Below are 26,712 nucleotides of genomic sequence, written 5' to 3'. Positions count from 1 at the left end.
TCATATATCTTTTAAATTTATGCGATATTAGAAATATCACATAGGTATCGATGACCAGGGTTCAGACCGACTATAGGTGGTGAAGAGTCACCACTATGGCGGATCTAGAAGTGAAAACTCGATAAAACCCGCAACCTTGGGTGTTGAATGTCCGTCCCAAGGATAAATGGCACTGCGTGAACTCCGCATTCCTGACGACCTCTAGTTCCAAATGTGCAGTCAACAAAAGTAAAAAATAATTCCCATCTTCGTAAAATACAAAATTAGGAGTAAATAACTGGCAAAAGTGTAAAAATAGTCTATGAACTTGCAAAAAAAAATATAAGAGATGCCAAAAGTAATGGTTAGAAAGAATTTTGCAACTCAATTGAATCAGCCTCATTCTCTCATAGGCTCAGTAAAGTTTTATCCAAAAAAAAGTGCAAGCTCTTATTAGAGACACTATGAGCACTATTAGACACTCACTTTCCAGCATGCTTCAGAGTTAGTTATTATTTTATTTTACTTTTATTTTACTTTATTATTACTCAAAACAATGAGGATGAGAGAGCTTAACTGAAGACCAATAGTGGACTGTTTTCCAAATTCAGAATCCCAGCACGCTTACTTCAAAAATAAACCTATAGAAAGAAAACTAGATAATGCTATTTTTAGCATTGTAAAATCGGTTTATTTTAAACAATACTTTTTGGCAGCCTTTCAAGATATTTAGGCAGCCTTAAATAATGTCTCTACGATGACTTTTCAAGACTCATTTGACAGAATTGGTTTTAAAGGAAAATCTAATAGATAGAATAGATATTATAGAAATAGATACTAACAATGTTGAAAAACTCTAATCAAACACGTCAGGAAAACCACTCCAGGAGGAAGAATTATTTGCCACTATGGATGCTAATCTAGATAACATTCTTAATATACCAGACAAGATGAACGTGAAAACAGTAGCTTATGCATATAACATCAATCTATTTTTAAGAATGTTACTTAACAAAACAGATATTATGCATGAGACCTTTTCGAGACAAATATTTGGGCCACAAACTATAAACGAGGTATAAACCTAGAAAAGAGGGAAGTGATGATGTTAACCACTAAAAACTAAAATACTAACTTTCAATTTGTCTTCATGAAATAGACAATATTTAAAACTATTTGAATAAGCCCAATACATCTACACTTTGCTGGATGGTAAACGAAATTGAAAATGTGATATCAAACCACAGGTAAATCAGGCGTGTGTACCCGTTTATTCCTGCAATAGAATGTTCGGAAAAAAATAAGTGTTTAGTTTGGATGGTACACATTAGATGCACAGGACCATTATTCGTCAATTATTCGCTTATGGTGGTGTCATTTAGTGACCACCTCTGAATAAGAGCTATAACATTCAAAAACTTTCCAGAATTCAGAGGATAGCATATGTTAGCGTTTCACATGCTATATCTATTACCTATTGAAGTTCATATTAAAAATATCGTTAGTACCATCGCTGTTTGACTGAAAACGACAGGTGCATGGGCAGAACGTACATATGAACATTACTGGAATCTAGCCACAAGTACAAACTGTCTGTATAAAACGACATTAGGTTATCTGAATATAAATTCGTACTTATGCTATCACTTATGCTTCAAAAGAAATTGTCAGACAAAACTTTTGTTAAGAAAGGAATAGAAAAGAAGAAACTTTCAAGCAAACTGTGATGTTTTATCATTATGAATGGCAAGAAAATGGATTGCGGAATAAAAGTAGATATTTTCACGCTATTTGCAGACATAAATCATTTAGTAGACTACCTAATGAGGTCACGGTTTTTTAGGTTGAAGTTTTTGCGAAAAGAAAACCATGTCGTCTGATTGCAAATCATATCAAAGACAGATGCAGTGATGCCATTTTTATTGACAATCAAACTATGTGCGAACAAAACTCTTCATAACAAAATCAAAGATAGATAAACAATGTAATGATGCAATTAATGAACGAAACCGGCTAGCTAACATCACACCAAATAAGCGTGATGTTCCTTTTTTTGAAATATTGAAGAAAATAAGAAAAAGTCGGTTTGGCCCGCCTCTGTGTTTTCCTAGATGTATCACTAGGGGTAGCGGTTTATGTTCCCCTGGGAATCGTTAAGAGTAGTACTTACCTCTACTTTTTCAGCCTGCCAAAAGTAAATAGAAGGTCTCTGTGTTAATGTTATTAGCAAGGAATGTGATAGCAAACGGCGAAAAACCGCTAATTGATGTCAGTGGAAAATCATTTGCTGACCTACCATTGCAGCCAACCAACCAAAGATATGGCTGTGGAGAACACATGATTTCAATAGTATGGTGCCGAGTCACACCACACGATTCTATTTAAAATTTTTTGTGAAATTTTTCCGGACACTTAATTTCATGTTATAATAATCTGCTTTGCCCACCAAAATCATGCGATTTGTTAACACAACATTTTTTTTGTGTGGAGCTGATGACACATCGAAAACGAATATACGTGAACTTATACCAGGAATATTACTAGCTATATGCCGACAAGTCTTGGAAAATTATCTCCAAAAGATCTACTATTCTAGAATGTCCTGTTCTTAGTTCTAAGCTAAGAAATTTTTTGATTCTACATTCCTTGAATTCTGGATAGAAAGTTTGACGTTTAAAAACCAGCCGAATGCAAATTTAAACTAATGCTGAAAATATCAAACTTAAGCCTGATTCTGGATAAGACTAGACAAAGGCACAACAGATCTTATGTTGTCATATATTCAATCGACTTTAGATTCGGCAGAACAGATGTCAAAAGCAACTTTCAAACGAAATACTGAAATAAAAGTTCAAAATCTCAATCACAAATGTTTGCCGTGTGTAAATTCAAGATTGTAAGGTTAGAATTGCTATCAAATTATTAAAGAACATAAGGCATATCACCTAATGCACAAACAAAACGTTGGCATTCCTTGGTAAACCAGTAGTATCATATTAATATTCTGTTTTGCTTTAAAAGGACTCTTTTACAAATAGGTTTTTGTAATGGCATATTCTTGCTTCATTAAACATGTTTTATGAATTTCTTTAAATTTCATACATTTCATATTATACGTAATTGTACAAAAGAAAATAATGCAAAATTCATAGTAATGATTGGACAAGTTTTTCGGAGACTAGCGAGGAATGTCAGTCATTATTAATGTAAAATAATTCTCCGGCAAAAAGTCGGTGCCCCTTGGTATATAAAAAACGTGAATATTCATAGAGATTTTCGAATTAACCCAGTCACAGATAAAACATACAAAAGTACAAAATCAAACTCAGTAACCACCAAAACCCACTTACAAACAAACTTATCCAAAGCACTGGTACTCAGCGACTCAAAAGAAACCCGGCTATTCCAGAATAATGCCCAATATGGAAATCTATTTTTTCTCTTAATGTTTTTTTCTTATTGTTAGTTCTAAGTTAATTTTTAAAAGATTCAATAAAAAGCAAAATCAAATTCAAAGAAAAAAACAATTAATAATGTATGCTGGACTTAAGCAAAATAACAACGACTTCAAACCGGAATTTTTCCGTTCCGTTCCAGTTTAAAAAAAAACGGTTTTTTTGGTTTTTGGTTCGGTTCCGATTCGAAGCCCTGGAAATAACACAGTATTTAATGACACCGAAAACAATAAACCCATTATTTTGAATAATACTAAAATAATTCACAAAACTGTTATGAAAGACAATATATTGAAATTGTACGACATATGTAGCTAATATCGTAAACATATCACTATTTACCATTTACGTACCATTTAGTTAAATGGGCATTACAGTCTACAAAGTGAACAGACGTAAGTTAACAAAAGATGCAAATGCCAGCAAGAAAAAAAAAGTTACTTTATTTTGAAATGCGCATTAAATAACTTTATAGATAAAATAAAAAAACCAAATATGATCAATAAGATATATTAATAACACTGTATAAGATTTCTTCGATCTCTTCATATTGGCGTATTTCTTATATATAATCATAGAGTATGTTCCCACTGCCTTTGTTAATGGTATTTATCTGTTTAAGGTCGCTAATGAACTTTGATTAACCATAAAAAGAGCTTTCGTGATTTTCAACTTAGTTCAGAATAAGTCAAAGGGAAATTACACAAAAAATGACGAATACAATATTGCAAAACATATTTCCAAAAAGGGAAATGATAGAAATTTAAGATATTTGACGCATGCAACGAAATGTAAATATACAAAAAAACTACAAGTCAAACAAACAGGTAAGAATTTGTTAAATTTTCTTTTTTTATTAATAGAATATATAATTGATATATCTATATATATAAAATTGAAATGTCGTCTGTATGTGCTGCAAAGGTAATATCATGCTGAATGTTTATAGAAAAAAACAACCAAAAAATATTGATGTACACGTATTTTACAGACACATTTATATATAGATATTGATTTTCACTGGGTTTTTGTTTTTTAATCCAATTTAATCATGTTATTTTTTTTTTGAATTCTGATTCAACTTTTTAATTAAATAAATAAAATAAAAATAATTTTTAAATTTTACACTATTTGTTTCCTCAATATTGTTCCGTGTGTAATACGATTACAAAATCAAATTGCTTTGGCACTTTCTTGTGGCATTGGAGCCACTTTATTGGATGGCGGTCGAACAGCACATTTTGCACTTAAGTTACCTTTGAATATGTTGATAAATAAGGGTTTTTATGTGTAACATATCGAAGACATCCGAAATGGCAAAAATTTTGCAGCAATCCATAATGATCGTATGGATTGTATGCACTATGCCTCACAAAAAATCATTAGAAGCATTCGATAGAACAATAAAGGATTTATGTGGAAATCATGAATTGTTTGGTAGTGCATTAATATTGTTACCAGGTGATTTTAGACAAACGTTGCCTATTATGGTATTCCTTGATCTACTGCTGACGAAACAAATGTATGTTTGAAATCATCATATTTGTGGAGATATGTAAAGACCTTAACACTTAATATAAATGTTCGTGTTCAAATATAAAATGGGAAATGTGATAATAATGATTTAATATAATTTCACACAATCCAAAGAAGAAAAGATTAATAAAGTATTTATAGGCATAGAACAGCAATGGAAAAGTCATGTTTAGTTGCATGAAAGAGCAAAATTTGCAGAAAAAAATAAAGATGATGAATTAAATATGGCAATACAGCACAAAATAGCTGGTGAATAATCTACATATAAGTTAATAGATATTGTTGTAAATCAAAATTATCCAACTGAATTTTTGAATTCGCTTGATTTGTCTGGATTACCACCACACAATTTACAATTAAAAATTGGAGTATCGATTATTATGCTTCGCAATATTAATCAACCAATACTTTGTAATGGCATTCGACTTGCCATGAAACAGTTAATGAAAAATTTTATTGCACCCACTATATTTTAGGAAAATTTCATACCAATATCTCTAATGGTTCAAAAATATCGAATTTTAACCGCCAAATTTTTGTTTTGTCACACTGTGCGACGTTTTATTTAAATTTATTTTTATGTGTAAGTGTTCATTTAATTAAATAACATAATTGCGACGCGAAATAATTCTCCGGGTTAGCTAGTGAAAATATATAAATGATTTTATATATTGAATCTACTGATATTATAGAATGTTATATATTTAGAAAAAAAATTCAGGGTTGTTTCTCATAGGTGTTTGCTGAGTTAGAGACCATAGACGATCGTTTGAAATTATATTTGTAATGACTGATTTACAAAAATTTGTAGTGCTTTGAAGCTGTTTTCCGTAGTATTCCAGGATTGGCATCCATATAGAAGGCAAGATTTTATGTTGGTGTTAAATATTCGTATTTTAACTGAAATAATAAGCGACCGAACGCTTGTTTTGCCTTCTTGATACGGTTCTTAATGTCCGCACTGGATCCACCATTTTTTGATATGATGCTTCCAAGACAGCAAAAAGACTCTACATCCTCAAGACAGCAATTGTTTATAATAAAAGGATCTTGGACGCTAGCATTAATGCGCATAACTTTTCTTTTGGTAACATTTTGGTAATTACCTCTTTGTTTGCCGAAGTTATCAAACGATTTAGGTTGCGAGACATGTCATTATATCTGTGTGTCATCAGACATAAGTCATCGGCGTAATCGAGATCACACAAGCTATCTTGATGACCCCAAGTTATTCCGCCACAGCAACGGCGAGTATTTTGTTGCTTAGATATTTCTCATGCAGTATCCGGCAACTTGCATCCTCGTATATGGCTTTGATGAGCCTGATGATGTGTTGCAGCACACCCTTATGTCAAGCGCGTTCCAAATGACAGTGTGACATAGTGTATCAAACGCTTTTATATAAATAATAAATATAGAGTTGATCTCCATTCTACAGACTGTTCGACGATTACTCTTAGGCTGTTTATGTGATCAATACAAGACTTGTGTGGGCGAAATCCAGCTTGTTCTCTGCGCAACGTTGATGTTAATGCTGTTGAAAGTCTGTTGGTGATGACATGCGCTATTGTGGTTGGATGATCTGTGCGCTTGTATGTGGTTCACTTTTCAATAGTTCCGGTGCTAAACCGTCGGGTCCTGGTGCTTTGCCGTTCTTTAGTGTTTTATTTGCACTTATGATCTTTGCGATATCGGGGCAGGAGGTGGAAATGTTGCTATTTTTAGAATGCCTATCGCAGTCGCAGTGCAATTAAGCCTCGGAACGTTCATTTGTTAACAAATTACTGTAAAATTTGGACCACAGATCCATTTGTTTGCATTGGTCTGTAACCAGTACTCCATTTTCGTCTTTCAACGGCTTACTGCTTCTGGTGTTATTTTCAGTAAGCTTTCTAGTAGTTTTATACATATCACCACTTCTATGTAATTCAGCTGCGGTTTGAGCTTCCTTGGCTATACTATCATACCACTTTTTTTTGCCACGACGTGCACTGCGTTTTATTTGCTGGTTATATTGCTTGTATTGCGGGCTGATTTAGCGGCCCGCATTCTTGCATGATTTATTTTAGCTTTCTTAATTTTTCTGTTTTCAAGTAAGCACTACGTTTCGTCTGATATCCATTGTTGGCGTGAACGATCATAAAAACCAATTTGGTCCTTGGTGGCATCAGTGAAGATGGTCTTGACAGTTTGCCATTCCATACGCTTTTCGGTAGTTGTTGAGTTTAGTGGCGATTTCAACTGATCGGTATACCCTGTCATAATACTGGGTCCTTTAAGGTTCTGGATGTTAATTTTCTTCGGCACTTTGACTTTCTTGTCACTTATTGCACATATTTTTAGTCGGATGTCGGCGGTGATTAGGTGCTGATCGCTAAAAAGGTCCGCTCCTCTACGATTCCGTACATCCATTAGCTATCCACGCCATTTCTTAGAGATGGTGATGTGGTTGATTTGATTTTCAGTTCTATGGTCTGGCGATACCCATGTGATTTTATGTATGCGCTTGTGCGGAAATATTGTCCCTCCTATAACCAAGTTGTTCGTTGCGCACATTCCAGTAAATCTCGAACCATTTTCTGTTTTTTTACCGATGTCATGTTTGCCCATACAGCCTTCTAAGCCCGTGTTTTCAGCGAAATCACCCATTACAATTAGTATATCGGCTCTCTGAACACATGAGATAGCTTTATCAAGGGTGTAGTAAAAATCCTCCTTAATGGAAAAGTCTGCATCTTCGGTAGGTGCGTAGCATTGAATGCAAGATAAATTTCTAGCTCTGGTCCGTAGACTTATGGAAATGACCCTGTCTGAAAAAGCCTGTCAGTTCATTAGTGCTTTGCGGGTCTCTTTTGGGAGCAAAAACCCGACTCCATTTCTTCGGGGCTGATTTATTCCACTACCAGAGAAAATAATGCTCGCCTGCTGTTGTTTGCTCAGCAGTATCAGGCCAACGTACTTCGGAGAGGCTTAAGAAGTTAAGTTTGTAGTTTTTAAATTCGTTGCACAACTGCGCAAGTCGTGATGATACCAAAAGCGTCCTCACATTCCAGGTTCCGAATCGTGCATTATTTTTCATGCTCAAGGTCGTCATCGATAAGTTGTTGCCATTTCTATTATTATTTATTATGGTTTCGTTAATCGGTTGATTTAAGATTGACAGATGGCTATCCGCCATCTGCGTCCGAGGAGTCTCAGGGGTGGCTACATTAAATTTTTTGCATTGTCCGCGTTTACTATTACTTATTAATTTCTGCTAACAACACAAAACTGTTCTTGAATTTTAACAGAATTTTCTGACATATAAACGCTTTTTTTCATGCATTAATTAACTTATGCCAATGGAAAAGATAAATCTAAATTTGATTAACATAAATTGATTAAGCTGCAGTGGGAAAATGGTATTAGTCATTAGTAAGTATTTCTAATGACACATATTTCTATGACTCTAATTAAGAAGTAATTGTCGAAATAGACATGTTTTAAAGTTTTTATTAAAACGTTTTAAATTATAAGGAAAAACTATAACTGTTGGAAAAACATAGAAATAATTATATTATCTTCCTCACAATTTATTTACATGTCTCACTATAAAGAATTGTATTTACTTGTTATATGACTAGAAGGAATACATATTTCATAAACAAAAACTGATTGATTTAACCAAGATTGTAGTCTTAAAATAATCATAAATGTAATTGTACAAACAAGATTTGTACACTATGTAAATTGTAATAAATTACAATTATATCTATTTAAATTCGAGAACATTTTAATTAATATATTTTAACAAAAAAATTGTATGTCTTAATGTGATTATAAAACTTGGACTACTAAATTCGTAACACCAAAAATGTATATCCATGTCTTTAGTCAAATAATACTGTACTATCCTTTTTGGAGAGAAAAAATATGCAATTATTAATATCTCTACAAAAAGATTGATACTGAAATTTAATAATTAAAAAACTGTAATTAATTAATTTAATCATGATTTTGTTCTAATATAACACAACAAATGAATTTGTTAATGATCTTTAACAACGAAACAAAAACAAAAACTCTAAGTTAGAACAAAACTGGTCAAGTATGTCTTTGTCTCAGTTGACAAATTAACACTGACTCTGAGCTTCAAATTTAGCAGGATACAAATCTAATCTTTACTCTTTGGTATATTAGATATTTGACAATATTCGAAACGGCTATATGGTCAGCCAAAAAATTAATTAATTGATAATAAAATTTTTTTGTTTCACTACTATTCAAAAACTTCTTTATATATAGTTAAGTTTTGAGTTGAAAAAAAGTAAATGTGTCTCATATTCTACAAATTGTGATTACCATATTTTAACATTAAAGAACATATAACAAGAAGTAAAACTGATTAACACAATAATTGTCCAATAACACATACATAATATGCCGGTTATATGCTTGCTTAATACAATAAATAAATTATCACAATACTGTGCAAAATTGGCTTTTATACACAACTTTGTGAAGTTGCTATGTAAAACAACAAAATTTGAACAAAGAACGATAAAAATCTACGTTGTTAATTGTGGTGAAAATGCGAAATGCGAAATGCAAATTTTGTGCAACTAATGGATGCATTGTTGGGTTCCTTCTAATATATATATTATATATATATAAACTTAGGCTATTGGGTTTTAAATATAATGAAAACACAAATAAATATTACCAATAACTTTCCATACTATGACATAAAAGCAGTTGTATTCATTTGCACCAGAATTCTCCTAGTTTTAAAAAATAAGTAGAATAATTTAATTTATACTGTAGTGCAAATTGCAATTTTATATACAATTAAAACTAAACAATAAACAGATGATTGTATAAATACTCTTATCTAAATATCAACTGTCCCAGAAATAATTATATGACATATTATATTAACATACAATAGGTTATTTCCGACTTATTCGTTAATCTGCAGAAAATTATTCCTTGGGTCAAAGAACGAAAAAACACTCCTAGGTGCTCTTTTTATACAAAATGATATTGAAAAAGATGTCAAAAAAATCTACCCAACAAAAAAATTCCAAGTCAATAAAACTTCAATATCTCCAATATTGTTTACTGAACTAGCTTTATATGCCTTTGTATTTTATATTGTTATATCGGGCATAATAGTTCCTTAAAGTAGAATTTTTTAAAACATTTTTTAATATATTTTCTAAAAAAAAAAATTAATTTTTAAATTTTTTTTTGGATTTGTTTCATGTATTATTCTCGCTTCATTTTGTGAACATTTTCCATGAAAAAATGTTTAATGGAATATACGCCTTTTTTCTGTTTTAGACATTAGAAACAAGTTACTTACTACTTTTTTGACAAAATCGAACGATTTCATTTGTGCTTTTTTCTGATAACTCATTTCTGAAAAGTTGAGTACTTTTGACCGAAATTTTTTTTGGGTTGACTTTTCTATAATACTTTGTACTTTAGCGAATATTGACAATGCCCCTCAAATAAAAAATTTTTCGTCTCTTGGCTCAAAGAATTTTTTAGTTGATTTAAGACAAACAAGTCGGAAGCATCCAATTTACAATATAGCGATAAATCGCTAAACTTTCCACAAATAAAAAAAAAATTCACGATAATGAAGAATTTGTAAAACGTTCGAAACGTCCAAAAAGAGGCATGGTAAAAAATTTCAGGTTTCTTCTATTCTTAAATTAAATTATTTTTGTAGCATGAACTTCTTATAAAAATTCTTAAAGATTTTTTATATCGATATATTTTTAATTGTTTTAACAATAATTAAAAATTTAATGATGCGATTGAGAAATATATATACCTACTTTACTTAAGTTGTTTGATAGTGCTGTATGCAAATATGAAATTTTTAATTTGTTAATAATAATACATAAAATGATTATAAAAAGGTTTGCAATATTTTATTTTAATTAATTACCTCTGAAAAGATGGAATATCGAATGTGGTACTTGCAATGCCATGTGAGTGAGTGAAACTTATTTTAGTATAATAACGCTAAGATTTTATTTTATATCAAATATATATAATACTTACATTCTAATCTCGTAAAATTTGCAATGTTTGAAGGTGAAACGTCAGTTTTATGCAGATTTGGACGCGTTCTATAATCTCGCATTTGATATTTAATATTGGGAACTGATAATAATCGTTGTTCTCTTTTATCTTTTAAGTTTAGTCGACTTAATTTTATTGGAGAAACAATAGAGGGCGACAAAGGTAATTCACATGGCCTAGCGTTAGAAGCTTGTTTATTGCAACTATCAGTGTTTATAGAATCTACATCTTTTATTAACGTCCCAAGCTCTTTTGAGTTATTTACATCATTTTCTTTGCTAGTTGTGGGCATAACAGCTGTTTTCAACAAGTATGTACTTTGCTTTTCGCACGTACTTGGAACAGATTTATTGATTGTTTTCGATGCATTATCGTGTTTATTTACATCTATAGTTGTACTTGAATTTATTATGTTATCATTATAGCCCAAAGCAGTATCACCAACTTCAATATTATCATCACATATACCCTCAGGAGAGCCCTCCTTTGGAGCATAAAATACAGAATTGTTCTTCATTGATTCATTTTCATTATTAGGATTATACCCAATTTTAATATTGACTTTTGATAATTGACGTTTAAAATTAAAAGTTTTCCATGACATTGACTTTCGTCTGTCTGGCTGTGTTTCTTTATTCAAAATTGACGTTTCGTTTTGTAAAATATTTTTTGTAACGTTTAGGTCAGTTTCAGGTGAAATTGAACGCGATGAGTTTGACTGATTTGGAAAAGATAATGAATGTGCTTCGTTTTCTTCGAGAATATGTTCTATAGATGGGCTCTCAGGACTTCTAATGTCGTTAAGCTAAATTAATTTACAAGTATTTTAATAAAAATTAGCACACAAATTAATTGCTATTTTAAACACTTCATTGAGCTAAGTTAAAGGCAATTTTTTATTCTAGTGATGTTTAACATATATGTATTTTCATGTACTAAAAGATTAATTCTATTATACTGAACTCAAACAAATAGTTTCGTTTAGATGTAAAAATGGACTGATAATCTTGTAAACGAAATTAATTATGTTTGTAAAACCAAATATTTTTTTATTTCCGAAAATCTGATTCTGATAGGAAAATCAGTATTATTTTCATAGGGATAAAGCCTCATTATTGATTCAAATAGGCTCAAAACATTTTTTTCAGTGAACGATTTAAAATAATAGTGCCTCGTTATTTTAAAAACGATGATTGAATTGAGTAATATTTATGATTATTTGGAAATGAATTTAATTTAATAAACTTAGAAAAAATATATAGGAATTTTAAATCATTTTGTTAAATGATAAAATGTGGAAAAATATTAAAGCTTTTATTAACAATATATTTAAAATATATTGAAATTTACATCATATGGTTTAAGTTAAATTTTTGACTTTTCTTTACAATAAAAGTTGTAAAGCACAATTATAAAGACATTAGATATAGGTACAAGATGTTTCCTATATAGCTCTGTAAATTCCTGAGCTGATTACATTGCCTAAAAAACGATAAAAATTGTACGAGAAAGCGTCCATTTTCAAAGTTTACCGAAATTTATAGTGTCAAACTAAAATCTACTTGAAGAAAACGTGGTTAAAAAAACTAAATCTAGATCTAAAACGGTTCTTTGAAATAGTTTAATTTTTTTTCCAGTTTATAGCTCATAAAAACATCAATTATTTTAAAATTTTTGTATATTTTATTATGTTGTGAATTATTTACTGGAAGACTTTTCTTTTATTATTAACTCTTTTCCTGCAAGCGTTTTTCTAATGTATTTTTTCACAGAAATTCATGAATTTTAATTATTAAATTTAGGGAATATTTTTAAAACCCTAATAATTTGCAAGTATAAAATGTTTGAATAAAAAATATTTACAAATATTCTAAAATAATACAAGTTTTCTGCAAAAAGGACCGTAAATATCCCAAATTCAATTTGAATCATTACAAATTCTGAACGCATTAACCGTTTAGCGGACATATTATCCATCAAATCAAATTATATTTGATGTACTAAAATCTGGTATATGACTTAAGTACTTCTAACGAGATAAGTTCTTTTGATTTGCATATTTTTTAGAGTAGAGCTTTCTGTGGTAACCTCACATCTTGATAATTGAAAATAGATCCCCTCCCTTACAATATTTTTCATTTCTTGGGTCAAGAAATCAGATAAGGAAGGATAAGGATAAGAGTAGAGTCTTCTGTGGTAACTTCACATCTTGATAATTGAAAATAGATCCCCTCCCTTACAATATGTTTCATTTATTGGGTCAAGAAATCAGATAAGGAATTTACGAAAGCTATACAGGAGAAATTATGTATTTCTCTGTTTAATATTATTCTTTTTTTTGCTATTGGAACAAGTTTTAATTCTTTTTCAAATAATGGGTCGATAAAAATACTAAACTACACTTACGACATATACCTATAATAACATATGTAAATATATTTTGAAACCAAGTTATATTGAATTACTTTACCATGCTTCAGATTGTGCGCTTTAACTTTACACCATATAAATACATGTTAGAATATATTTATTTATAATTTGTTTTAACCAGTTCTGGGCAAAAGTATTCTGAACTTTATTATATAATAATTTGTAAATGAGTTTATTTTATTAAAAAAATACAAAAAATCGAAGAAAAATATATGTATTCTTAATGAAGCTAGCAATAATCAATTTAAAATAAAAAATGAATAATTGTCATAAAAATTTTGACGTTCCCGATTTAAAAAACAATCAAAAAAGAAAAAAATCATTCCAATAGCAATATGTATTACTTTATTCATTTTTTATATTTCACAACTGTTATATAAACAACATAATTGCTTCAAAAAGCTAGTTTTTTACAAAATAATATAATTAAGGTAAGACGCTTTAACTAAAACTATGCATCTTATTTGAAAAGCAATGAAAAAAATAAAGTAATTTATATTAAAATAATTTGAAATTAAAAATCTAAAAAATCATAAGAGACTTCTTAATAATTTAAGCCTCTAATGTATGACAACATAAATAAATATTTTACTATAAATATATTTTTATTTAATGAAATGTTTATTGTGAAATTAAAAATATACAGTACCTGATCAGAGCCTGGTGAACGATTTTGGTCCTCCCTATTCTCCGTTCGTTTTGGACTTTTCGGATTTCTTAAAAAAGGATCATGAGCACCATACAAATCAGGACATACAACACTAAGTAAACATATTTTTTGTACAATGTCCACTACGACAAGTCCATATTCTGTGCCATATGCCATTCTACAAAAGTTGTTAGACGTCAATTTTTATAAAATCTAATAATAATTTAAATATAACTATAAAAAAAATAAGCATAGATGATGACAAATACAGATTGATTATACCAATACTTCGCATATGATTGCCGAATGTCATAGAAAGCACATTTTTCCGACTCCCACCGAAATTGATATTAGTACTTAGCATTTTGCGAATCATTAACAAAAAGTATATTATTACAAATCGTATAGAAATTGTTGAGATTTATAGCCTAAATTATATATACATTCGCACTATGTTTTGAGCATTGCATGAATTTAGATATTGGTAGTGTTTGAGATATCATAAATCCATTTTGACAAAACTGAAACATACTGTAAAGCATCGATACTTAAAACCAAAATGTACATAGGTCATTCTTTTACAAACCGGACGGATTTTGGTTAAAAATGAGCTCATGATCTCCGATTTGGTTGAAATTTTTTTCATGAGCTCCTTTCATAAAATAAGAAGACTTGTATCTCGGGAAAAAATTTTGTGAAATTTTTCCTATGAGATATGGACCCATGGGGTTTTGAGAATTGTCATAGTAGACACATTTTCAAATGGCTATATCTCAAGTTCTATAAAAGGTAGAAACTTGAAATTTACAGCGTTTCAAAGATAATTGATTGAACTTTTATGTAATTGTTTAAGCAATTAAAATTGTTAATATTTAAGTACTAATATTAACCGTTAAATTTCAAAAAAAAAATTATCTCAAAAAAAAATTTTTTTTAAATTTTCATTTTTTATATTTTATTTAGATTCAGTTTTAAGTTTTACTGCGAAATAAAAATCTTCAGGAACCTATTATTTTTTGAAATATTTTAATATTTTTTTTCTCCCGCAAAATACATCAAGCACATGCGTATTACATTTCCATTGAATGAATTTTCAAAAAATATATTACATATATTCTTATATAATATTTTTGATTTCGATTAGTAATAAAATTCTATATAAAACCCAAAAATTTCAGGACGATATTGTAATTAGAAGTACTTTTAAAAATTTATTTATTCTTCATACCACACCAAACACATACACACGATTTTTCAGTACAAAAAAAAAAGGAATATGTCACACAAATTTTTTTTTTATTTTTGATTCAAATTAATATATAAATTCTACTTAAAAAATAAATATTTCCACTGTGATAATCCTTTTAGAAGTAATTAAAAAAAATGAATTAATCAGGTGTTCTTCACGTTAGTCATACGCACCATAGTACCATAAAATCAATTTTCGAAGCAAAACGATACAAAAATTTTTACTCTTTATTTCTGAATTGAGTTTATCATTAAATTCTACATAAAAATGAAACTTTTTTGGACCTTAGTATTCTCAGAAGTATTTTTATTGAATAAATAAATCACAAATTTAAAATTTTTAATATTCCTCCGGATAACTCTAAGAATAGCGATGAAGAAGATGACTCGCATCAATTTTAAAAACTCAGCAGGAAAAGTTTAATGGCACAACAGATGGAACTATGAAAATAAAAAAAGTGGGTGTGATGCATAATTGGTCTATCCGAAAGGGTCACGACTTACTTCTTAAACGTTACAAAATGTATGACTACTGTTGCTAAAAAACTTACTTCAGAGAAATGAATCTTACTTCAATAGAGTTTTAAATGAAGAGAAATGAAACTTACTTCAATAGAGTTTTAAATTTTTGCGAATGTGAAGAAAACAGTCAAGTAATGCCTGGGAAAAAAATCTGCATATCCATACAAATTGACGGAAAAAGAACACAAATGCAAAAACGGTCCTTTCTAAACAATTTGAAGGAGTTGCATACTCTTTTCAAACTCAACCATCCAGACCTGTAATGTAGTTTTTCAAAATTTGCATCATTACGACCACAACATTGCGTTCCTGCAGGAGCAAGCGGCACACATTCAGTTTGTGTGTGCTTCATACACGAAAACATACGATTAATGGTAGATGGAGTGAATATAAAAGCACTGACTGCATGCAGTAGAAAACCGATAAATAACTATAAAGATTGCCTACAGCGCATGATTTGCAATACTTCACGCACAGAATGTTTTCTAGGAACCTGCGCCAAATGTCCTGGAACTGAAAATATCAATGAAGAACTTCTGGAGATATTTGATGACAACATGATTAACACCGTTAAATACAAACAATGGGATCGTGAAGAGAGAAGCACATTAAAATCGTTGACATCCCAAATAGACCAATATTTGCAATCCTTAACAAATGGTTTAGAAAAATTGCTGTTGCATTCTTTTATCGTTAAAAAACAGGCAGAGTTTTTAAATGATAAGAAAAGCCACTTAGGAAAAAATGAATGCATAGTATTGCGTGATTTTTCCGAAAATTATGCTTTTGTTGTTCAAAACTCTGTTCAAGGTATTCAAAATACCTTGAAATAATAAAATATCACTGCCTTATTCCAAATTCCAAAAAAGTATTATTGGTAAAAATATTTTCTTCTTCAGACATTACAGATTATGTAGTAATAATGAAATGAGAATTAATAAAATCAATGTAAAAACCATAAAAAAAAATATTTTGTTTTTAGCTCCTTACAGTTTTTTTCCTAAAACATTTCTTACCTGTGCACAGTATTTTTCCAACTGTAGCAAAATAACACTTCACCGAAAAAGGTAGGTGTGATTATGTGCTGCAGGTTTCTAGGTAGATCGGCTAATATGAAACTAATTAACTTTTTAATTCATCTATATAAGAAAAAAATGTAGTACGCATGTGCTTGATGTGAACTTGAGATATAGCCATTTGAAAATGTGTCTACTATGCCAATTCTCAAAACACCATGGGTCCATATCTCCTAGGAAAAAAATCACAAAATTTTTTCCCGAGATACGGGTCTTCTTATTTTATGAAAGCCAAATCGGAGATCATGAGGTCAAAAAGGTGTCCGAGTTGTAAAAGAATGATATAAATATAGAAATCGAGAGTAATCAATAGTATGTCGTTCTCTAGAACTTGGACTTTCTTATGACACCGTATGAAGTACTCTTCTTTAATATTTAAATTTTAAAGCCCTTAAAACTTAGTTCACTCCAGAAGTTTAACCAACTGACAATATATTGAGTATAAATTACTAAACTGCTGGATTTCACAGCGTTTTGAAACACAAGTCCATTACTTCATTGAGAAAACCAAAACAAGCTCGGACCTGACCGCCCAACAACTTCTGTTACTGAAGAAAACACTTGTGGTGGTTGCATATTCACCATTTAGTATTGAAAACAATATGAGTTGGCCATGCAAACATGAACAAATAAAATATTTAAAATGAGATGAGTTCTCCAGGCAGAAGAATTTGTAAAAAGCAAAGAACATTTTTATTTAGAAAAAATGATTGTCATTCGATTGCCATTCGTACACGTATAATTATTTTACTCGAAATTGAATTATTTTAAGTAAACAAATAAACAATTAAATTAAGTAGGGCAAAGCCAACAATTGGTGACCCCGACGTGATCAAAATGTCGCAAGTCGAAACAAGCAACAATAGCGCATTGGATAGAAACAACACGCCTGCAGATAGTAACGTACGAATTGTTTACAGAAACGAAAACCTCGAGGTGACATTTGCCGTATGGGTATCAAAGCACCAGCATTTTGTAAGAGGGATCTTGACCTGTACTTTCTCCAGATGGAATCCTTATTCCGAAATGCAGGAATCACAACAGACCAAACCAAGTATGATCATGTAGTCGTAAGTCTCGATAGCGCCACTTTAAGAAATATCGCAGACATCATTCGTGCTCCCCCTGCAGTTGAAAAATACGAAACGATTAAGAAGCGGTTAATTCAAGATTTTGCACACTCCGAAAATCGAAAACTGCGGCGACTAGTACAGGAGTGCCTGTTAGGTGACAACAAGCCAACACATTTGTTGCGCACCATGCGAGATCTAGCCAGCGGCGCCATGAATGATGGAGCAATAAAACAATTGTGGCTGAATAGTTCGCCTGAAGCAGTGCGAGCAGTCGTTTCAATTTCAGAGGCTAACTTGGACAAATGTGTGCAATAGGCAGACCTGATGTTGGAGATGGGAAACTACAATTCTTTAGTTGTCATCAACACATCTACACAGACTAATGATCATATCATGGAAGCCATAGACGCTTTGAGTAAGCAGGTTGCGGAGATAAAAACTGCACAAAGACGAAGCAGAACGAGATCGTTCGTTCCGTACTGATTCGCAAGTAAGACGTTATCCTATATGTTACTATCACTATCGCTTCGGTGCGGAAGCAAAAAAATATTCCTTGCCGTGTAGTTTCAATCAACAGGGAAACCAGTAGAGACTTCATCGGTGGCGGCCGATGAAGTCCAATTTGTAAATACGTCTAGCCGTCTGTTCATCACAGATCGAAACACACAATTCAAATTCCTGATAGATACTGGAGCTGATATCTCAATACTACCAGTGTGTCGGTTCAAAAACTCCAAGCTACAATCAAGTCAAGCGTAGCTTTGTTCAAAATCAAAACTAACAGAGGAAAATAAACTTCTATATAAACTCCTATGTATATAAAACGGTAATCAAGTACAAATACCACAAAGACTATAATTAAAAATATTTAGAACTATCATTAACGCTGACTGGTACATCTTAAACTATGACAATCATCGCGACAGATGTTACCCGAAAAAATATTAAAAATAACACAAATAGATTACTTTTACGCTGCAATGCGGCAACTACCAAATGACAAAGACATATATAATAGACGCTTGAAACTCTTATTTTCATCAGAAATATCAATATAACAATCTATAACTAGTTATTTAACATACACACAATACAATTTTAATCTCTTCATTGACTCACACACACACACACACACACACACACATCTACTCTTAATATTTAATTATCTTATTTTATTTAATTTAAATACGGTTTTATTATTTATTGTTAACATTTCATACACAACATGTAATTTTTAGTATTGATTTTAATTATTATTATAATTTACACTACTATAGAAACGAATACTGTGTATATGCCAGATCTTGACAGTTATATAAATAAAGGGAAGAAAAAAAAATATTTCTATATCCAAAAATATATAATACTTCTTTCTATAATAAAATACTAAAGAAAAAATTAATAAAACAAAAATAAGAGTTACGTGAGTAGTCGATGTAAGCAATATGTCAATCAATTTTGCCCCTCTAAATAAACCTGCACTTCATTCTCTGATGATATGAGCCGATAGCATTCGAATAGCATACATTGAGAGAGTTCATGATCTCAATAGCATAGAACACTCCAAATTTCTGTTATTTGAACATTTAACTGTTGATTAATAGTAACATTATTTTTCTTGATTTTCCTTTTGAGGTAAATACTGGGCAGCCCCTATCATTCACAACATGATTTACGCGACAGTTGCTACATTCTTTAGACTAAAAATTAGATTTAGGTTTTTGCGGAATATGCTGAACTATGTATTATACACGCGCTAGGTAAGCTGCAACATCCTTTTTTGTGCCGGAACTCTTGGACACTATACGAGACCTATTCGTTTATTTTCCTATAATAAAGGAAAATATCAGTTTTTTTATTTTTAAATGAATGCTTGTTTCCCTTACTACTTACTTTCAAATGATTTTTTTTTTTTTTTTGATATGATGATTTGTTTTCTTCTTTATTCATTAATATTTCAGGCGTTCTTTCGCTTATTTATTTAATTTATTTTACATAAATTTATGATTTAAAATTCACAATTAGTGACTTGCAATTGCTATATTTTTTCCGTGGATTTACAACACTTTTATTTTATATCATTTTTTGGAGCCTTTAGTTTTATTTACTGTTTTCATCAGTTGTTTTTAAATCTGTGTGATTTGAAGATAAACAAGTAAATTAAAAAAAAATGATTTAGCAAAGCTAAAATCCACATCTCTAACAAAACAAAGCGATTTCAAAATTTATATTAATGTTTGAAATTTTGTTTTCGGGTCATTGTTTTATACGTTCTTCCATTTAAAAAACAATCAAAGTTACGGAGTGAGTTTTTTGCCCGCGTTTGACAAAGTAAAGAGAATATTATAAAAAAGGAAACATAAATTTACGCTCAAAACGATACTTTCCGATGTATTAAATTTCAACGATTTCCCATATTTTCGAAGCAAGAGAGTTGGGATAAATCTGTATTCGTTCATGATATTTTCTGGCTAAAACTAGAGTTTTAGACTGGAATCATTGAAGAATTTCGATATTGGCCATTAAGGCTGTTCCCCATAGTTGGATGCCATAGGGGCATATGAAAGAATTTTAATTTTTAGGGACACTGAAAATTTTTTATTCAGTAGTCAAAATATTTTTCAGTATTGAATCTCAATGGATTTTTTTTTTGTTAAAAATGTGTGTTTTCCAAACACAGACGTTTATCCTAATCCGTTTATCCAATTTTAAGACAATAGTCTCTTCTCATTGTGAATGTGGCATAAGTAGATTTTGTTTTGCTTTCATGCACCAATGCAATTTTTTGCAGGTTTCTTTCTTTACATTATGTTTTGTGGGCTATGTATGGCAGATATAAGGATTGGTCCAACTGAGTCCTCAGTCATGACATTTGCGGCTTGAATTTCGTCGCATTCAAAATGCTTAAATGTTCTTTAAATTAATATTGCTGAGCCTCCGGGATTCAGGATATTTTTGTTTATCGATGTTTCATATTCCAAATGTTTGTGACGGCATGTCCACATTCTTCTAGAGTTGATTATATTTCACCTATATCAACAGAAGGATGCTTAGTTCTTAATATAGTCTTGAAGCTTCTTTCGTTTTTTGGTTTATACATATAGAATTGCATGTATATATATTCCGTATGATTCCGTATATATATTAGGGTGGCTGTTATTTACGAATGTGTTCAAATTTAAGATGCCACACCTTAAATTTACTTGAATACTCAAAAACTACTAAGTGTGAAGTTTTAGACTAATCGGATAATCTTTAGATGTAGCTCATCGACCTTAAATTTCATAAAAATGACATTTTTTTACATTTTTCAATTTTCTTGTGACTATTTGTACCAAATTAATATTAATCTTTAGCATATTAGCTTTTAAATAAGGTAAAAAATCACTAAATTTGGTCCACAATTAACTAAATTATTACTAAAATAAGAAATCCTACTCGACGTTTATTGAAGTTTTCAGAGCAACATAAATAAAACAAAAACATATAATGTGACAATAACGTAGCAGTCCGGCTTTACTACTACCGCATGATATGGGAATAAGGGAAAGTCCATTATTACATTGTTTATTATGCACCTTTTTCATATTATACATAATATAATCTTTCTCAAAAGACGGAGCTTGAACTACTTGCTAATAAAAAAGAAAACACGTCTACAGTCTTTTTTAGCAGGAACTGAATTTTCTCAAATTCTTGGTTCTAAATTACTTTCTACTAGGCAAGTTTTATCTGTGTTTTTTTACAACCACAATATAACAAAAATGATCACACAAATAAGAAAATCTTGTGTCATACAAGAAGCTTTTTTATTTTGACTCAAGTCGAGAATTCTAATTAGAAAAGAATGCTATAATATAGAGAAGCCTATGAAAATTCAGAAAGCAACTAATATGCAAGAATAAATATCGTCGAAATTCTGTACAAATTGTAAGAGAAAAACAATTTGTTGATGTATTAGATGATTTATTTGATATTGCGCATGCAAACGCTTTGGAAATAATAATGGATAATGTAGATAGGGAGTTTCTAATATCTCAATGTCAAAAAGGTTGACCTGGTAGCAGTGACGACTGCTCGAAAGTGCGGAGGTTTGCAGCGCACACCCTAACATAATTTGCAAATGGTCAAATAATCCATATAAATTTATTTATTTACTTTTATATATATATATATATAAATTTAAAGATTAAAGTTTTAGCAAAATCAATTAAATATTATTGTCTATGAAAACTCATTTAATTAGTAGCTAACTATAGTCGTTAGTTGTGCTCATAAGTTTGCAGCTCACATCGCAAAACATTTCTATCATATTTCGTCTTTCCCCTTTACGCATTTGCATTCATAAATTTCTGTCATAAGAGTGCACAAAAGTAGAATGAACAAAATAATGTGCGTGTGCTCTAGCTTGAAATATGAGAAATAGAGATTGGGAATTGTATGAGAGTAATTTTCTGTTCTATTCGAATATCAACTGCATGTATAACAATTCAACATGTTGACTTGCCGAAGCGGTTAGATGTGCGGCTAAAGTTTACAGCTCACATCACCATACATTTCTTTCAAATTTCGTCTCTCCCCTTTCAGCTGTTGCTTCAGCGAATAATAACCGCTTCGTGTGCGGAGTACCAGGTAGCACATTTATGCGTTGCAAGTGTGTTCGATTGTGTTTGATCACTGCATAAACATGTATGTTTCCAAGTACAAACTCTTTTGTTTGAAAAAAGTTGGTTTGATGTTATAAGATATACATATGTATGTGAAAAGTTGTATTTATTCTATATTGATATAATATTAAACTTATATATAAATTATTAATTTAATTTGTTTAATATGTTATTTTGTTAATAAATTATTAAATGTTATATTGTGAATATATTATTGCCTAATGTAATATAGTTATTATTAATAAAACATCTCATATATTTCAATTTATCATTTTTAATTTAAGCATACAATGGCTCACAGGTTATTTGATGCAGGCAAAAATTTTTTGAAAAGTGTTTTTTATATTAGAATATTGGGATAATCATATTTAAATGGAAAAATAGCTCTAAGTAAGCCTTTTGTGAATTTAAAAAAAAGAACCAAAAGTTGCAGTTTGTAGATTTTTGTTTTATAAAAGAAATGTATAATTATAGAAGTATTGATAAGACAATATCTGAGACTGCTATTAAGAAGATGTGTAAACATTTATGGTATTTATCCGATGCATTGGTCTATCATTTTTTGATGACAATATTCCAATTAAAATTAAAAAAAGAATCGCAGATAAGTTAAAAAAAAATTATATCAATGAATGTTGGAGTAGATAGCGGTGATAAACATGAATTATCGTGGCTAATGTGGATGATATTAAAAAAGACAGAGCAAAACGAATTCTTTTGAAGACGGAGAATGAAACCGATTTTTTATCGAAGTAACTAGAGGATTTTGTGACAGCCAATACCATTAATCTTTTTAAGCGATTCAATATATCTACAGATTTCTTGAACCTAGAACCAGAAAAATGGAACCAACAATGCATACGAACTACATTGAATTGGTGCGGTTGTATGGTTTTTGAGCTCTGTGCTTTTTTTGTGAAAATTAATCTGTAAATGCATCGAATTATTTTGTAAAATTGGCACAGATGAACAATATCTTTATACTTAACGATTTTAGCAAATTGGTACACGCTTTAACTAATAATTGCTTAAATAATTTAAAAAATAAATTCTAAAAACTTATTTTGTATTTGCAAAACACGCGCGGTTAATTTGGTTTTGTTTTTTATACATACAAAACAGCTGACAGAGACAGCAATTAATTGTTTTTATTTGTTTTATTAAAGAAAAGCTTATAATCAGCTGATAGAGACAGCAAGTAAAACTTAAATAAGCAAGTGCGAATAGTGTTGTAAACTGTCAAATTACTAAACAAATATTGTTCATTTTATTGTGTAATTGATGAATTAAATAATTGTAATAATGATTGAATTGAACAATTTGATTTAAATTGCCTTAATAGCAGTATGATACAATAGGGTGGCTCAGAAAAACTAAAATGCGATTTTTAATAAGCGCACCCTCTATTTGAGACAAATTTCTTCATCGAATTTATTCCAATTAAAATCAATGGAATTTTTAGCCGCTCTTGCTTCGTTTGCTAAAAGGATATTAACTTCAGTCATACTCCCTGTACGACCATTTTTTCTTTGCTTACGAAAAAATTCTTGTTTTGACTACTTTTTCAATTCTACTTAAATATCTATATAAATTATTAAGTAGAAATGTATTATTTTTATTTTTTATTTATGTTTCTTCCGTTTCTTGTAAACATTTGCGATTGCATTGTGCAAGTTATCAAGTCTCGTCTCCTACACTGATTATTGTGTTTATCGTTGTCTGTCCTAAATAAACAACGAAATATTATCTATTGTATTAACTAATCATTGTAACTAAACATTGTAACTAAACATTGTAACCAAATATTTTTTATTCTCGTTGGCTGTCCTTAGCAAACAACGAAATATATTATCGGTATTCGATACTTCGAATTCTTGGTATAAATACGAGTAAAAATTATGGATATAGTTAGTCTTAAGAAACATTTTAAATAAAGTGGTAGCAGAAGCTACACAAAAAAATAATAGTTCTTATTTAATTTGCATGCCAGCTAAAAGGTATGAAATAGAAAACAGAGCACAGTCGCTCAACTAATTACTGTGTTTTGCGCATAATTTTTAACCGATTTTGCTCATCAGTATCTTATTAAAAATATATTTTAATTATCTATCAAATGAGTATATATTAATAACTGTTGAAACAAGTAACAAAGATAAAAAATGACCTTGAATTGAAAAATTTCTGTTTTTTGTACTGAAAACCAAACTTTGCTCGAGTGGCGCAACGTCATTTTTAATCCTATTGGTCCAAAACTTTGGGAATATCATTTTTTTGGTCAATGGCATATTCCTAGGGTGTGCGCTCATTCAAAACTTCATTTTTAATTTTCCCCCTTATAACGTGAGCCACTCTAATGATACAATTTATGTGTGAAGAGTGTGTGCAGTATATTCACAATACTAATTTCGCAATTAAACAAATACAAAACAGTGTAGAAAAAAATCAATACTTAAAAGCGTACAAAGCTGAACTTAAAGAGGCTCTTAAGATTAATGAAAATGAAATAAAATCCTTGTTAAAGGCTGTTGAAGCTGGAATGATTATTTCATGTCATGTATAAATATAAATTGTAATAATACCAATTCGACATTCTCAATTTCTGATATACGTGCTTCTAATGAGAGGTTTAATTTTATAGGTGTTAGAGAAGAAATGGTTTGTAAAAGTTTGAAGAATATTAAATCAAATGCTGTTGGATGAACTTCCTATCAAATTTCTAAAGCTAACTTTGGCGTACATAATAGCTCCTATTACACATATAATTAATCATTATATACCTATATCAATCTTTCCCAAAACGTGAAAAAAGGCTAAAATTATTCCAACTCCGAAAAAGTCAAACGCTTCGTCCACTTGAGATTACAGACCTATTAGTATTCTTCCATCAATGTCCAAAGTTTGTGAGCTTATAATGGCAAATCAAATTAATATTCACCTTGAGCGTTTCAAACTTCTCTCTCCATTACAGTCAGGCTTTAGAAAGGGTCATAGTTGCTCTACTGCCATGCTCAAAGTTTTAGAAGATATTAGACCTAGCTATGATAATGACAACACTAAAGCATTTAATCGTGTTGATCACTCCATACTATGTAAGAAATTAACTGATTATTTTTCATTCTCGTACTCTGTCTCTAAATTTATATATAGTTATCTAACAGGGAGATCGCAGACTGCCTTACTGATGACTTAAGTAGAATTAATGAATAGGCAATAGTAAATAACATGCTGCTTAATACAGATAAAACAATTATTCTGCCTATTGCGAAAAAAAAAATTATAGTGGAGAAATTGCCTTTAATTTTAATCTGCAGTACTACAATTGATTATAATTTATCAATAAAATGCTTAGGTTTTTACTTGAACTCTAGCTTGAATGGCCGTGACCACATAAATCAAGTTTTTCGGAAATCAATTGTATCACTTAAATGTATACAGTTATCAGCTATATATACTCCAATGAATCTTCGTTGCACATTAGTAAAGCAATTACTAATGCCTATAGTTATGTATTCTAGTCTGGTCTACAGCAAACTTGACTCAGACTCCTTATACGAATTAAGAGCTTTAATGAACTGCCTGACAAGGCATGTCTATGGACGCAGGCGTTTTGATCATTTAACTGGCTGTAGGAATAACATTCTGGGATGTGATATTGAACAATATATTAATAAATATGTTGTATATTTTTGTTTAAAATTGTTACGACTCATATCCCTGAGTACCCTTTTAATAATCTGTGTAAATTGCATTCAAACAGATCTGTTCAATATTTAATCCCAAGGTTCAACCACTTTTCTGCGACTTTCTTTTTCTTTTCTTTTTCATAAATGCGGTAAGACTCTGGAACTCGTTATCTAGCGATACCAGAAACGCAAACAACTTAGTGTGCTTTAAAAAGTTAGTTTCTCAGGAACTGTCTTAGCATATTATTACAATCTTATATTAATTAATATTGTTTTATTCTTATTCTTATATATATTATTTTGATTAATTTTCTGCTTA

At 30.3% G+C, this 26,712-nt stretch overlaps 1 protein-coding gene across 1 annotated transcript in view; it reads right to left on the bottom strand.

The window, feature by feature from the left end:
• Positions 1-26,712, bottom strand: part of LOC119665557 (syntaxin-binding protein 5) — a gene marked incomplete at its 5' end in the record, with an annotated part of 138,853 nt that overhangs the window by 58,855 nt on the left and 53,286 nt on the right. Inside the window, 2 exon segments of the mRNA XM_038074785.1 lie at positions 11,025-11,850; positions 14,125-14,302. Coding sequence (XP_037930713.1) covers positions 11,025-11,850; positions 14,125-14,302 — 1,004 coding nt within the window.

This window comes from Teleopsis dalmanni, chromosome 1, assembly GCF_002237135.1.
Source record: "Teleopsis dalmanni isolate 2A chromosome 1, ASM223713v2, whole genome shotgun sequence".
In the NCBI taxonomy this organism is placed as follows: Eukaryota; Metazoa; Arthropoda; class Insecta; order Diptera; family Diopsidae; genus Teleopsis; species Teleopsis dalmanni.
The sequence above is the reverse complement of the archived record's forward strand: the minus strand, read 5'-3'. Positions and strand labels throughout refer to the sequence as shown.